This window comes from Nicotiana tomentosiformis, chromosome 10 (genome assembly GCF_000390325.3).
Source record: "Nicotiana tomentosiformis chromosome 10, ASM39032v3, whole genome shotgun sequence".
NCBI classification, from domain to species: domain Eukaryota; kingdom Viridiplantae; phylum Streptophyta; class Magnoliopsida; order Solanales; family Solanaceae; genus Nicotiana; species Nicotiana tomentosiformis.
The window spans coordinates 1,690,761-1,707,863 of record NC_090821.1 but is presented as its reverse complement, the minus strand read 5'-3'; the positions used below and the strand labels follow the sequence as shown (position 1 = coordinate 1,707,863).

At 33.0% G+C, this 17,103-nt stretch overlaps 2 protein-coding genes across 2 annotated transcripts; both read left to right on the top strand.

Moving 5' to 3' along the window:
• The first annotated feature begins 3,343 nt into the window (after positions 1 to 3,343).
• LOC104100551 (calcium-binding protein CAST-like) lies at positions 3,344 to 4,404 on the top strand. Its single transcript, XM_009607807.4, has one exon. The coding sequence runs from the start codon at positions 3,544 to 3,546 to the stop codon at positions 4,156 to 4,158; it is 615 nt and encodes a 204-aa protein (XP_009606102.1). The 5' UTR covers positions 3,344 to 3,543; the 3' UTR covers positions 4,159 to 4,404.
• A 2,241-nt stretch (positions 4,405 to 6,645) lies between these two features.
• On the top strand, positions 6,646 to 9,578 carry LOC104100550 (uncharacterized). Its single transcript, XM_009607806.4, has 2 exons — positions 6,646 to 7,779; positions 8,875 to 9,578. The coding sequence occupies exons 1-2, from the start codon at positions 7,217 to 7,219 to the stop codon at positions 9,422 to 9,424; spliced, it is 1,113 nt and encodes a 370-aa protein (XP_009606101.1). The 5' UTR covers positions 6,646 to 7,216; the 3' UTR covers positions 9,425 to 9,578.
• Positions 9,579 to 17,103: the final 7,525 nt, after the last annotated feature.

Genomic DNA, 17,103 nt, shown 5'->3' with positions numbered 1-17,103 from the left:
CTGGGTATGTTGTTGTTGTATTATCTTTTAATTAAACACTTCTTCTATGAAATGTATGTACCAAATGTAAATACATATTCTAATAAATACTATAATTAGATATAAAATAACCCAACAATTACGATTATTAAACTCTTTAGATATAAATTACTAAATACTATAATTTAGTTCAACCGCAAGTTGAAGAAATATTTTCGAAATAACACATAAGGATTGCATGTCAGAAAACATAAGTTGATAAACATTCATATGATTTTCATAAAGTTTATATTGATTGACATGTGTACATACGAATTAAGTCTTACTATTTAGGATTTCAAAATTATTAAAATTTTACTATTCCAAATAAGACATGTCCAAATCAAATTTAAGACAAAAACCAGTAGGCAACAATTTCAAACTATATACTATTGGTACGTTTTTCTTTTTCTATTGTTCCTCTCAAATTATGTTTATTGCTTTGTGCACATTAATTCTCCTTCTATTATTTTCTTCCGCATAAAATATAAACAAAGCCAAAAATTATTTATCGGAAAGAAAAGAGGGTTCTAGAAACCAAACCTCCCAAATAAATTATTTATCTAAAAACTATTAAAAGTTTTTGTTTACGTCAATATTTGTATGTTGAATATCTCTACTGATGATGATGGAGAACTTATGTGACATATAAAGTCAATTATTATTTACAAGAACTTAAACATTAATTTTAATTTATATATAATACAAATATAATTTTGAATATAATAGTTACGTGATCATTAAAATTTTGACTTCCTGGAGATTGGATGCACGCGCAACGCGCGTAGCAAGAGACTAGTTTACCAAAAGCGTATAGCAACTAAATAATCTTGTTATTATTAAATCCTATTACAAATTCCACATTATAATTCCAACATAAATTGCTTACGAACCAAACGACCCTAATAGCCCGAGGCTGAGCCACAATTTAAAGATTATGAGTTCGAAATTTTAATCTTTTAAGTCAATGAATTATAAATTAATAATTTGTACACATTCAATAAATTTTTTAAGACAAATACATAATTTGGACCAAAACTGCTAGATTTGTCCGAATCCGTAATCTAAATGCTAGCTCTGTCCCTGATAATAGCCACGGCGTCGAACTACGCGTTCACCTTAACCAAAATGTAAAACCAACTGCCTAACATCTAGAAAATGAGGAGGGTCTTAGCTTTAAATTCTATTAATTTTAGCTATCAACCCCCGAATCATTTGTGATAGCAGTTTAATTATTATTTTTATAAAATTATCATTACGTAATATTTATCAAGAGATTTATCTATAATTATCTATTAAGTGACATAATTGTATAAATAATTTCTACACAAGCATATAACTTAAACTCTTTATTTTAAAGGGGTATCTTTAGTACTATCATTTAATAAATTCTAAGGATACCTCTAGCATATCACCATGGAAAATGGTGGAAACAAAGTGAGAGGAGTAAAAATAGATGTGTCAAAATGCATTAATTACTCAGGTTGGTTATTAAGTAATTAACTACGTCAAATTAAGTAGGCAGCATATTGGCTAGAGCGGTAGAGTAGGTGTGTTGATCAATATAACTCATTTTCTTCTTTAATAATTATGGACAGAGGCGAAGGTACGTATGATCAAGATTATTCAATTGAATACCCTTTATCAAAAAATTATAATATATATATGATAAAATATTACTTGTTATTGATTAAAAATAGACTTTGAACATTCTTGCATAAACCACGCAAAGAATGTTTAAAATGTGAACACTCTTATTAATTTTTTGGGTTTGGCCACTGATTATGGGCCATGTTTCATCAATTCTTAGTTTGTAGTTGTAGGGATGGACAATAAGGAAGCGGAACGGAGGCTACGCCATTAATTCCAGTTTTATTCTAAGGTCAACGAAATGTGGCGATGGACGTGGACGTCGAATCTATGCATGTACCACGCAAAAGCTAGCAAAAATCCTCTCATTCTCAGCGGCAGACTCACAGAATTTTTAAGTCATTAAGTGCTCAATTATTTTTAATATAAATAAAAATTGCTAGTAAGATTAGATGGTTAGTTAATATATTTGTATTACTAATTTTCTATGTGAGTAACAGTATTTCGCTCTAAAATAAGCTCAAGCACCCATAATCCATAATGTAGCCATTGATTCTCAGAACCGCTCCTCACAAAAGCTCCATGAATTTAATGTTGATAATACAAATATTAAATTAATTAAACTTAAAATTGCGGTCATGTGATCAGGAGGTCACGAGTTCAAACCGTGAAAACATGCTATTGCAGAAATGCAGAATAAGACTGTGTACAATAGACCATTGTGATTTGTGGCCCGGCCCTTCTTCGGACCCCGCGCATAACATAAGCTTAGTGTACCGGGCTGATCTTTTTATTAAACTTAAATAAATTTCGAACAAATTAGACCGAATATAGTAAAATTTAGAATTCAAATTGTACTATCTGTTTCTAAATGGAGTATTTAAAACAAAATGGAAGGTGCAGTGCCAAACTAGCAACACAAGCAAGCATGCTTGACTTGTCTAATTTCTTCTGAATTGACATGACATGCATTGGTGCACGCCATCGCAAAATTCAAAGCTCCATCATATTGCGACTTTGGTGAGGTCAATGAAAGAAAAATAATCTTATTTTTTAATTAAAAAAAATTGATCTTTTTATCTTTATGTCACATTCTAAGGAAAATTAGTACTTCTTAGCCAATAGCATTAATCATATAATTTATTTCGCTAAGTTACTATTTATCTCTCCTCAAAATATTTTATATCTTTAGTTTGACCTTCTAAAAACTATATAAATTATTTAGTGATGCAAAAATATATATTAAAAAAATTATTAACTTTTTTATTTAATTTTCTAAAGAGCACTTATTTATATCAAATTAGTGTTGAGTTTCAAATCGAGTGCGGGTTAACAAATGCATCTCCTTCTATAGTCTCACCTCATGGGTTAACTTTTGGGATGGAGTAAGACTCAATGTTCATTTCTTTGACATGATATCAAAGCCTAAGTATATCCTAGTTTATCCGATATTGCGCCCACTATTTATATTGTCCACCCTCAAGGACGTCTAGAGGAGGTATTGAGTCCCATATCATGTGTGAGTTAAAAAATGAACCTTCTTATATGGTTTTCGATAATTCTCACATCACGAATAAGGTTTAAAAGAAAGGGAGTGTTGAGTCCCACGTTAAGTTGCAGTTAATAAATAAACTTATATGATCTCTGTAGGACAAAAAGATGGTAGTTGAACCAAAAAGAGACTTTGTACGCGCTATTGCAAACCCGGACAGGTCAAATGCGCGGCATCTTAATTTTCCTCGCTATTTTTAATTTTAAAACCCGCCAGCCATCCACGATCCATTCATAATTTTCTCACCTGTCGAACCCAACTTCCCATTCCCATTTCCACACTCTTCTTACTTATCTTCTCTTCTGCGTCTGCTACTGCTACTATATTTATTCAAATCTTCTCAGTATATATAGTTCATAGAAATCTTTCACCAGAAGAAACCGATGGGATCAGTAGGTGAAAATAACGGAGTACAAGACAAGTGTAAACGGAGTCTTACCAGGGGCAAACTTAAGTCTTCTTCTTCTTCATCGTCGTTCCGGCTTCGAAGCCCGAGCCTCAATTCAATTCGTCTTCGTCGGATCTTCGACGTGTTCGACAGAAACCATGACAGTTTGATCAGCGTAGACGAACTTAGTCAAGCTCTCAATTTGCTAGGGTTAGATGCCGATCAATCGGAAATTGAATCCATGGTAAGGTCATATATCAAATCCGGAAACAACGGCCTTAGATTCGAAGATTTCGAGGCTCTACATCGCTCACTCGATGATGTTTTCTTCGGGTCAAAATATGAAGAAGATAAGATCGTGTTGGATCAGGATCCGGATCAGGACGAAGTGGATCTGAAGGATGCGTTTAACGTGTTCGATGAAAACGGCGACGGTTTTATATCGGCGAAGGAATTACAGGCTGTACTAGAGAAACTGGGATTGCCTGAAGGAAATGAAATTGATAGAGTGGAGATGATGATTTCATCAGTTGACCAAGATCACGATGGCCAAGTTGATTTCGTTGAATTCAAGGATATGATGCGCACTGTTATTGTTCCTTCTTCTTAATTTTAGTGAAATTATCGGCGACTGATCCACCGTAGGTCAGTCGCGCGCCACCGGCTGTTTACTAATTCCTTTTGTATTAATGGTTCTGCTGTTTCATTATCATGTACCGGACATAATCATTATAATCTGCAGATTTGTCAAATCTGTTTGAATCTGTGATGATAAATTCTTATTCTTCAGTTCTATAATAGTGTAATTATTTTGTTTCGATTAAATTGAATGAAAATAAAATTACGACTTGTTACACTTTAAGGTCAGCTTGGCCTATAGGCTATACACGAGAAGCGCCATGTTTGTTAGAGTATTTACCAAGATCGAAGCTGACGAAAATACTGTACTGATCGAATGACTTGGTCGATTGTATACAATAAACCTCATATAAATTTCCTCCATCCACCCATTAGTGCGTAACCAAAGTTATTCAACTAGAGGGGAATATCTATTCTAGGTAAGACAGTGCATAATTTGGTAAATACCGAATTAATCGAAATCAAATTTTTTGGTATTTGGTAGTATTTGATATTTTGGTATTCAATTTAAGTTCTTAAAAAAATTGGTATTAGGTATGATGTTCGATAATTAAAAATAAAATAATGAAACATCAATACCTTACCAAAATATATACTAAGTTACAAATACACATATTATTTATTATAACATAAATATTAAGTTCTAAATTTTACTTTTCGTTATTTTTATAGCTTTCTTTAAGCATTACAACATTTTTTCCCACTATACTTGTCTTCCCCCTTATCTTTGGTTGCCTAGTTACGTTTCAACATTTCTCCCATCTAAATTTAGCATTTCTGGATTCCACCTTTTTTCCTACTATATTATAATATTTTTAGTTTCATGTTTTTTAGTACCTTACTTAAGAAAAATCTATGTCTTTATGCACTAGTTAATATTCGATCTGAATAAACCGAAGTTATCAGAATGACAAACAAAAACCGAAAGGAGAAAAGCCGAACCATACTGAATTTAATTAGGTATGGTATTAGTATAGCATTTTAAGAAACCGAATATCGAAAATACCGAAGCGAAAGGTCTAAATACCGTATCGTACCAACCGACGAATACCTCTAAAACTAGGTCTATATTAAGAGGATTTCAAGTTTCTATTTATTTTTGAGAGCTGAGATTATCTAACTATACATTTGCAACTTATAAAGTCTTTTAAAAATAAAACTAAAGAGATCGAGAAAAGAGTTGTGCTGAAAAAATGAAAAGAATCAATAAATTCATTTTAATTTTTTTTGTTACATCAAGGGAAGTGAATGCTAGCTATGCTATTGATGTGATTTAAGCCTTCCACCTCAATTGTTGAAAGCATAATTCACCAAGTGAGCTATTGTTCTAACCCTATAAGATATCAATACAAAAGGCATTATCTTCCTTCCGATGTGCGCGTCATTCAACACACATTCACACGCAGGTGCACAAAATATCTCAATCACGTACTGTTCAAGAAAAGATTGCACGTGATTTAGACAACAATATTCTAATACAAATATTAGTGGTTGATTTCACGGTTCAAACTCGTAACTTATAGGTTATCCTAAAATAATTTTAATGTTGTTTCAAGAATAATTAAATTTTTAGAGGTTGTAGGTCCACTCTGGTAGGCGGTAGCTAGAGGGGCCTTGTCAAGAGGAGGAAAAGAATGCGATGAATCTGGGGTTGTTGCTTCACGACTTGGACCAATATCCAATGGATATTATAGCAATTAGGTAAAAGTGAAGCTAGGATTTAAAATTTATGGATTTTAAATTTGATTTCGAACTCATATTCTGTGGCAGAGCCAGAATTTTCATCAAGGGGTGTCAAAAAATAAATAATTAGCTATATCGAAAAGTCGAGTGGAGTCAACATATAGTATATATACATAAAATATAAAACATTATCTAGCAATATAGTGTAATTTTTCGGCGAAGGGGTGTCACTCGACACCCCTTGGTTCAATATGGCTCCGCCACTGCTCATATCTCGTCTTAGTTACTAGGCAATTAAATATTTGTGCATTATAATGAATTTCTTATTACAAATATAGAATCTTATTACAAATATAGAATCTAAACAGAAGCTATTGAATTTATTTGAGCTTAGTAGCAATTTCTCTAGCTCAACCCCTGCAATTAGGCATGGAAAAGAGGAAATTATGATTAATATATAGTGGGAGAAAAAATGAAGGGTGAATGTTACTATTATACATTATTAATTGTCTCATGTAGTACAAAAACTTCCACTGCTTTTCAGGGTCATTCTACTATAGGTGCCAATGAATTATGAATTAATTAACGTTTAACTAGTAGTGTTAGTAATAAACTAACCTGGCAGAAATATTACTGTAGGTTCTAGATGGTCAAATGCCTGTTTTAGTCTTTATCAGTCCACATTAGAAGACCCCTTCAACTTAGAAAAATACAAACACATAAGCCAGGTAAAAATGAAAGACAACAAGAAAAAAAGATGATCAAACAATACTTTTATTTATTCCATAGCAACTATCTCTGGCAGCTGGATATAATATTGTAACAATACATATATGTGTGTTACGTTATATTTTTCTTGCGCCGCCCGTCGTTGGTGAAGAGTCCATTTGAGCCCAATTACAGAGAACAATAGCTAGAGATAAAAAAGGGCAGGTAGGTTGTTGTACCGTGTACAAGACATCTCGTGTTCACGTAGGCTTTGAGAAAGACCGCATCCCAAATACAATCATTAATAGTTCCTTCCACGGGTCGAACTCGTAATCTATAAATCACACACAGACAACTTTACTTATTCTCCAAAACACTCCTTCTAGACATACATGAGAATAAGAAAGAAAGTACATTTTTTGTTATAAGAAGTATTAGCATACTTCATATTCCATTTTACACCTAATTAAGAGATTTGTCGGTGACACTTTACCACATGCTCGCAACTCAACCTATATCTTTTTTTGGTACCATCCAAATATTCTGATTCGTCCTCATAGGACTATTTGTCTACATGCAAAACAACCTCTTGATAATAATTTAAAAGGGAGTATATTGCTATTTGGGCATCAGATATCATGATCAAAAGCACAGAACTGGATCAAAGAAAGAGTTTTTCTTTTAGTTCTTTTGACTTCAACTCATCTCATGGCCTCTTCTCTTCTGATGATGATGGCAGTCATGGTTATGATGCTAGTTATGTTATGTATGATACAGACGACGATGACGACGACGATGGCGCGTATATTGAAATAAACCTTAATCCACTGCCAACAAAAACAACATTAGTTGATTATGATGGTGAGAGTGTGAATTTTCATAGAGAGGAGAAGGAAGCTTCAGAGGTGGAATTACGCATATCTTTTTCAGCTGGAATTCCCTCAACTGTGACAACATGTTCAATATCAGCTGCTGAAACGTCTCGTAGTACAACACAACATGCACAGAGAACAATTAATAAGCCAAGGTTAGGCCTTTTCGTATCGTTGACTCGCATTATCAACGCGTTCGTGGCATCCTCAGCCAAGACCTCAAATTTAGTGAGAGTAGAAGAAGCTAATTTTGGCCATGAATTTGAACATGAGCGTATTCATCTTCCGTCCATGTCGAAAGCTGACTACACGGAGATGTTACGCAGCAGGTAAATCTTTTTGACCTTGTCAAAATTGTGCTGCTTCTTCAATACTTATTCAAACATCTTTATTTATTTATTTATTTATTTTAAAGTCTATGGTTTAGAAGGAAAAAAAAAGATTCTTTCATGTACGTCTGCATTGTCTTTGGCAAGTGGTGTGTGGTGTGGCCTGGTCAATGGTCTGCCGTAATTAATTATTTTTCAAGAATAGAAAAGGATAAGTTAACAAATGCCGGAAAAAAAAAAACGATGTAGATGTGTAGATCAATTGTAGTGAGAGACGTACCCAGGAATTTAATGCAACGGGGCACAATATTCTATTCAATCAGTGTCCCTAAAGGCTTTTAAGGTTAAGGGTGCCAAATGATTTAAGTTAACCATTTTCAAGGTTTACAGATATACATATACAAAATTTCTGCCGAAATTTACGGGGTCCGGTGACCTGTCCCTCAACATAAGCCATAGGTCCGCCTCTGATTGTAGTAGAGGTCGTGAAAAAGAATCAAACATATGGGATTAACTTTAGAACTAACTATATAAACGCTTAAAGAGTTTCTATTTATGCTCACAAAAAAATGTTTATACAATTAGATTACTTAGTTACACATATAAGGCAATTACTGCAATAAACATTAATTGATACATACTATCAAAGGTTAGCTTTGTGTATAAAACCTTTAAGCTGTCAGTATATGTGACTTAATACTTCGAATCAAGTAATATTGTAATAGTAAGCTTGGATTAGAAATTTAAGAAAAAGGTAACTTGCTAAACCTACTAAAGTACAATAAAAGATTGCTACTAATCTCTTATGCACCCTCAAGGGCCAAATTTAATGCTAAATTTAAAAGCAAAGATCACTTTTAGCTCTTGACCAAAACTATTTACGTTCGGTAACAGCAAAAGTATATATTTGTATTCCATATTTTTTATATATAACATACAAAAATACATATATTTACAAAATATATATATATTTCGTCTATTATTTTGAAAACGGCTATACAATGTCATTTTTCCAATTTAAAATGGCATGCTCATTTCTTGGTACCGGTTGATAAATTAACTTGATGTATCATGTTTTGATGTCATATTCTGCAGGAAAGACCGCACGATGGTTGCTTCAAAGCCAAATGGAATTATGAGCTTTATTGTAAAATTCAAATACAGAAATATTCCATCAATGCTGTTTTCTATGCTCTCACCCAAACCCAAAAGAGAACAAATGCCGGCCAGACAACCTTTGCTACAGCGAGGCAGCAACACATGCAACGGGAATCCAACAAATGACACTACGAAATTGAAAACTCGCAATCATTCAGAGCTTAATTATCAAGATCTAACCCGCGACAAATCAACATCATCTGTCGCGGGTATAATGAACCTTAAGGCAATGAGAGGAGTATTAGATTCACTCGTCAGGACGGGTCGTTATTACACAAGTGCAAGAACAAGGACATCATTTGCCAATAAGCATAGTAAAAGTAAAAGCTGCCCAAGTTCTATTAAGTCGTCACCTATGCATAGCAACAATATTAGTTGTGGTGATGAAGTTAGAAGATTTTATTCGAGGGATAATTCTGTTCAGGCAGCCATTGCTCATTGTAAGAAATCGTTTGGCGCTCCAGTTGACTTTGAATTTCATCGTTAAACGTCGAACCCTCGAGCCTCTTAGTTATTATTTTCTATAGTTGATTCTTGCAAATTATAAATAGTTTAGGCCATGTTAAATCCATAGTCAAAGCGATTGGGTATTTTTTTACCTTTTTGATCTAGTTGAGAAAGGAACGACTCCTTCTTACTTCTGTCAGTGGTGCAAACGAGTCCTTATTTTCCATTACACTTCCTGCATTCCTTTACTCATATTATGTAACCCCCTCCACAAAAAAAAATATTTACTCCTATTGTATATTTATGAATATTTGAGCAAATATTCAAGTAAATCATTTTAATGATGCATGCTCAGGCATTTGATAGAGTATACTTACTTTATTAATTTAATTTATTCTACTTTGCACTTGCCTATTTTCATCGAACTTTGTTGCATTTTAAGAAAAACTAAAGGGATTGTGACACAAATAGCCGGCCAGATTTACTTTTTACTTTTTCTAGCAAGTATATATAGATTATACATTGATTATATATAATTATACTCATATTATATATGAAATATAAATATATTATACCCCCGCCGGTTATTTTTAGTTTAAGAGATTAGGTGAGCAGTTATTTAGGTTAATTCTTCAAAACTTAAGTCTAAAAAGAGGCCCAAAAGAAATAAAGGAAGATACAGAAAAACCCACCTATTTTGGCTAGCCCAAAATCTACTAGATTAGCCCCTTATGATAAGCCCAATTTGGACCGGTATGGGCTCAACCAATTAGAAAAATTAACCTAAATAACCACCCACATAACGGCTTAAATTAAAAATAGTCAGCTGATATATAGTATATGTATGATTCATGTGTAATATGTGCATAATTGTGTATAATCTATGTATACCGACTAAAAAAGATAAACATTGAATTTATTACGGCGTTACTTTCTCTATGATCTTCAACAGTAGCTCTTTAACTATCCGCTAGATTAGGGGCTCAAGTTAATACACAATGATAATTGAATTCAGATAACGATCTTCAGTTAATACACAATAATAATTAAATTTACAGTCAAATATTTATAGATAATTAGTGACCTGTACTCTAGCTCCGCTACTGTTCAGCTAGATGAAAATTTAGTCTTAGGCTAAAAGGGAATATTGTATAAAGTTATAGAATATTCTGCCAAGCCAATCGTGTAGAGGGAAATACTTCAAACCAATACATGAGTTACTAACATATGTTTGAATGCAGTGGTCAAATAAATAGCCTCTTCTAAGTTATGACTAATAGATCATCAAATGACAATATATATAGTGTCCTTTTTATTCTTTTCTTTGCTTTTCATCATCTCTAAACACTGAAAGAGATTGCCATGCATGCATATTTTAGGATACATATTCTCGTTAAAGTACTAGGGATTAAAACTTTCTTTTGCAGGAGATTTAATGAAAATAAGTAAAATTTTCATGTGGGGAAGTAACATAATTACTTTAGGAAACTTGTTTCCAATTTGTTCCTCGAAACAACTAGAAAACATCCTGCTGAACAGCGCAACTTGGTTTTGTTTTGGAGAAAAGAAGTCTTCAAATATAACAGTGATAATTGAATGTAGCTAAGAAAAAAATTATTTAACTTCATGTCAACAATTATTTAAGCTTTATGAGTCCAATAAAGTGTCTCCCTTATTATCTCTTGCCAACGTCTCATAATTATTGGAATATTTTTCTGCTTTTTATGGTTTAACCATCATCTTTTCAGTTTCTAATAATGATTATAAGTTGTAGCAATGTTAATCGCATTCATTGATTTATAAACTAAGTATCGAGTGGGAGGACACTTATGCATGACTACAACAACTACCAGATAATTTATAATTAAGTATTGGTGGGACAGGATTTCTGCTAAGAGAGTTTAAAAAAATATTTAAAAATTAAAAGAGACTATGACCGTGAGAATAGAACCAGCAAACTTAAAATTTTTGAACACCATTGATCACTGCGCTATGTTTTTAGGTTGTGTCAAGGGAATTCAAAATGTAATATATAGAAGTAAAAAACGAATTTTACCTTATATGTATAGTATAATTTTCCGGCACAAGAGATTCAGGTGAACCCCCTTTCGTCCCCCTAAATCCCTCCCTGCTTGGATTAGATAAATTAAGCTAACCAAATAGATAGTATGAAAAATATGATTTAGTTTGTCATATGATCATGCAGGGCGGATGCATCATAAGTTTGCCGGATTCAACTAAATTCATAATTTTCGAAACATAGCATAAATGTAATATGAAAATTTACTAAAATGTCAATATATATTAAATTCTGATCAACTCATAATCCAAAAAATGCAATGAGTTTATGAGAGTAAGAATTTTTAATATTAAACCTATCAAGTTTGAGTCTTGAATATCTCTCTAGTAATTTCTCATACCTTTCTGACCCATTTGGTTGTTGGTGGTGCAGTAAATTGATAGTATGCATAATTCTCCGTTTGAATAGGATTAAAGAATTAAATACAAATGGAGTTATACTTATTTGAAATCTCGATTGAATCTTAACAAGATACCCAATAAGGTTAATATAGTATTTAATAAAATTCTTGCATGTGCTTCGCAAAACTTGCTCAGGTAAAAAGAAAGAGAGAGAAGAAGAGTACACAATTTTCAAAAAGTTGTGTCGTTGAATGCACAATAATATATATATAGATCCAATTGAGTGAATGAGGCCCTTAACAAGAAACCTAATCAATTTAATATATATTTAATCAAATTATTGCATGTGCTTCCTCAATAGTTGCTGAGTGGGTACATGATTTTCACAGGTAAAAAGAAAGAGAGAGAAGAGAGGAGAACACAATTTTCAGAAAGTTGTGTCGTAGTACACACAATATAATATAATAGGTAAAAAGGCAGTAAAACTTGAATCAGTTTGTTATCCATCCCCATAAACAAATTTATAATTTACACACTCAAAGTTGAGAGAATAAGTATTATTAAATACCTTTATATGTGATGTGGCAATAGTTCGTGCCAATCACGCGAATTAGACGCGTGAATTCAGTTTATTGGAATAAACAATACTAAAAAAAAGTAGAAACTAAAAATAAAAAGAAAAACCCAAATGCCTCTAGGTACCCCTCCTCATCTTCTTCGCTACCCCTCCTCATCTTCTTCACTACCCCTCTCATCACAGTCCTCTTATCTCTTCCTTTTTCTTTTGTTTTTTTCGTTAACACTTTCCCTTTCCTTCCAATTCTTCTTCTGTCTTGACACAAAAGAAAAATCTTTTTCCTCTTTCTCTGTATGTTTCGCCCTTCATAGTTCCTAAGCAAAAAAAATTCAAACTTAAAATTGAATCAGTAAAATTCGTAGTATTTCATAATAAAGGAATCGAAACTTAAAAAACAAGCAGCATAGGAATAAGTTGTGACTTATCGGTGACGATATTCTCGCCAAACGACAAAGTATTTCAGATTGAATATGCTGGCAAAGTCGTCGATAACAGTAGAAACGAGTTATTTGGTGGTACTTAAAGGTTCTACGGTTGAGTCACACTTTGACCATTGATGGCTTGGGGGTTTGGCGGGCTCCCGGCAGAGCTATGCAGATGATTTAATGGGCGAAAAATCCTATGACAATCATTCACTCCATTTGAGAGAGTTGAGTGAAAATGAGTGTTTAGGGTCTTTAGGTCAAAAATAAATGGGGAATAGTAGGTGCTTAGTGGGTTTACGCGCCTTACACGTGGCAGATTTTAATTGTTTATTACTGATTGGGTTGTCACATTTGTTATATTATAATACATGCGCTATGATTCAACGGTCGGAGGTGTTTATTAGTTCACTTAAGATCAAGTTGAAGTGTTCATATGAAAATTTTAAAAGTTTATTTACCGGCATGATAATCGGGTACAAGTTTAAGTGGCTAGAGGCCTTTTTGCCAATATAATATTGAGTGAATAAAGCCTGGCACACACCACACAACATGGAGAAACATGTGATAATACTCAAACTCAATAATTTAAGGTAGAAAAAGTACTAGATGGATCCTTGATATCAATAAAGTACGAGATGGATCCTTAAAGCACATGGTGAACTGTGATCGTTCTGCCCCTTCACTTATTAAGTGGAAAATAGTCTTTGGCATTCTATAAGCGACTTGACAAGTGTACGAAGCTTTGTTTTTTTTGCAGTTGGCCCGTAATGCTTCCTTTTATTTGTGCTTGCCTTCTTTCAACTCAGAATACCTAATACCTATTTATTATTTAGTGCTAGAAGCTAACCATCATAAGCTCACCCTTCGGGTCTCGTTTCTAGCGCAGGAAGCTAAGCATTCTGCCAGACATCCCGACTTAGGAGTTCCGTTCGCCTTTGGTACCTCAGTAAACCTTCTAAAATAAAAAACGTTACTTCAGCCTTAACTACAACTAAGGGTGGCAAAAGTGATCCAAACCTATTTGACCCGTCCAACTCATCCAGGTTTTAATGAGTTGGGCATGTGCTACTTTAATGATGGGCTAAGTTTAGACATGATCTAACTAAACCCGTCCGTAGCACAAATTAGCACATGATTTTAGCCCAAACTGACTCATTAATAGCAATTGTCCTTTAAAGCTTCTAAGGGTGTGTTTGGTATAACATAAAATATTTTGTTGAAGAAAAAAATTGAAAAATATTTTCTAGTGTTTGGTTAGAGAGTCGAAAATATTTTTTAAGATTGTGCTAAAAAATTTCTTAAAAATCTCATCTCAACAGTAGAAAAACAAGAAACACAATTTTGTTGTCAATATATTTTTCTCTCTTGGCTTTTAGTGCACTTTCACTTTCACAAAATAATTTTCTTCTCAAGAATTAGTGCGACAAATTTTCTCCATCACCCTTTATATAGCATCACCTATAAACCCTTATTCTATTTGGTTGAGATGATGATTTACTTAGGGTAAAAATTTATTCCAAAATTTAACTTTGTATAATTTTTCCATAAAAATTCGAATCACATTCAAATGGGTTTTGCCGAAGAGTACTGTCACGTGATTGTTCCAACTCAAAGTTGTAATTTGTTGCTTTCATATTTATAAAATACTAATCCCATTCCAAATGGGATGAATTGCACGTGAATAAATCCAATTCCAAATTGGAAGTACTAGCAAGCCATTTATTTATTAATATTATATATATATATATATATATATATATATATATATATATATATATATATATATATATATATATATATATATATATTTCACCCAAGAGATCATTTAATTTTTCATTCCAACTAAAAAATTTTAATTTGTTCACAATATTTATTATATTCTCTGTTCTAGTAAAGAATATAGTAATATTTTATTTGGACTAATAACTAAATTTATTTGACTAATTAAATTCATTAATATAATTAAATAATAAAGTAATTAATCCTTAGCAAAGATTAGAACACTCGTTAGTGTGCGACCCCTATGTTCAATACTAAACTGGTAGTAAATTAATCAGATCAATATAGAATGAAGTATATAATTTACTCTCAAGAACCAGTAGAAGAATAATGTAGTAATTCCTTCTGTCCTTATAGCTTTGGATCACCCTAGGAAATGGTTCAACTGTCAAATTCTAATATGTGACTAACTATGTGTTCATGTCAAATATAATCGACCATTGAATGACCCAAGAAACTCTTTTCTTCTTTTGTTAAATTGCCCTGACCAAGGTCTTAATTTGATCGTTTATAATTCATGACAACATGGAGCTTAAACTCATTACCAAGAGTTAACAGATTCCATCTTGATCAATCACTAATTCTATAAGTATTTAATCATACCCAATATCCTTTCAACTATCGCCCTAGGGCCATAGGTGTCTAGTATTAAAGTATAATAAATAACTTGTCAATTACTATGACGATCTTAGGTTAAAGGAAACGTTTACATCACATTCTTCAAGAGAATATGATATTGACAGTTTATGGTAATTCTAACCATTAGGAATTATCCAATGAGTCGGTTCAATGATCATATCTCTATAAGCATCATCTATCTATGTGATTTAGTTAATGAGATCAATTAATCTTTATCCCATAAAGACGATCACATAAATATTGATCTAACCGGATTATTAATGTCCAAATTAATAATCATACGATCAAGAACAAATTTAGATTAAATTGTAAGAGACTTTATTCTCATTATCATGTTCTCCATCACGATAACAAGTCTCAAGACTTAATCAAGGACCTTATTAAATTAATTAAGTAATTAATAATAACTATGATAAAAAGAATATCAAATGCTAGATATATATTTTATATTAAATAACGTTTCACAAAATAATATTCAAATAATCAAATATGAATTGGATCTAGGGTATATCTACTATATCCCTAACAATCTTCCACTTGCACTAGAGCCAATCGCTCTTGTACTTCATTCCCAATTTTTACTTGTTCTTGTCAAACTCCTTTACGCCAAGAGCTTTAATGAATGGGTCTCCAGCATTTTCCTTTGCATTAACCTTTTGAATCTCGACGTCTCCACGTTCAATGATTTCTCTTATCAAGTGATACATTCGCAGAACGTGTTTGAATTTTTGGTGTGATTTGGTTATTTTGCTTGAGAAATGGCTCCAGTATTGTCACACAACAATAGAACCGCACCTTATATTGAAGGAACCACACCAAGTTCAGTTAAGAACTTTTTCATCCATACAGCTTCCTTAGCAGCTTCACTGGCTGCTATATATTCTGCTTCAGTCACTGAATCAACTACTGTAGCTTGTTTGAAACTTTTCCAACTCATTGCACCACCATTAAAGGTGAATACATAACCAAAAATAGATTTTCTATCATCTTTATCTGAAGAAAAACTTGCATCAGTATAACCTTCAAGTTTCAACACAGAATCTCCATAGATGAGGAATTGGTCTTTAGTCCTTCTTAAAGATTTAAGAATGGTATTCACCACCTTCCAATATTCCTCACCGGGATTTGCCTGATATCGGCTAGTCACTCCTAGTGCATAAGCCACATCAGGACGTGTACATGTCATGGTATACATGATAGCTCCCAATGCACTAGTGTATGAGATCCTACTTATGCGTTCTCTCTCTCTCTCTCTTTAGGTGTTTTAGGACAATCCTCCTTACTAGGAGTAACTCCAGTGCCCATTATACCTCTTTAAGATGGTATCAATGTACAAAGACTAGAAAAGTCCAAGTAGCTTCCTCGATCTATCTCTATAGATCTTTATTCCCAATATATAAGTTGCTTCTCCCAAGTCTTTCATGGAGAACTGTTCAGATAGCCAAATCTTGGTACTTTGATATGCCAGTATATCATTCCCTTGAGCAATATATCATCAACATACAATACTAAGAATATAATTGTGCTCCCACTAACCTTTTTGTATACACAAGGCTCTTCTTCACATCTAACAAAATTGAACTTTTCAATTATCTTGTTAAAGCGAATATTCCAACTTCGAGAAGCTTGATTTAGTCCATAAATGAATCTTTGTAGCTTGCAAATTTTATTATGACTAGACGGAGATGCGAAACCTTCAGGTTGTCTCATGTACACATCCACTTCTAGCTCACCATTAAGGAAAGTTGTTTTCATATCCATTTTTCATATCTCATAATCATAGTATGCTGCTATAGCAAGCAAAATCCGAATTGATTTGAGCATTGCCACGGGAGAGAAAGTTTCATCATAGTCGACTCCTTTCTGACGATATCCCTT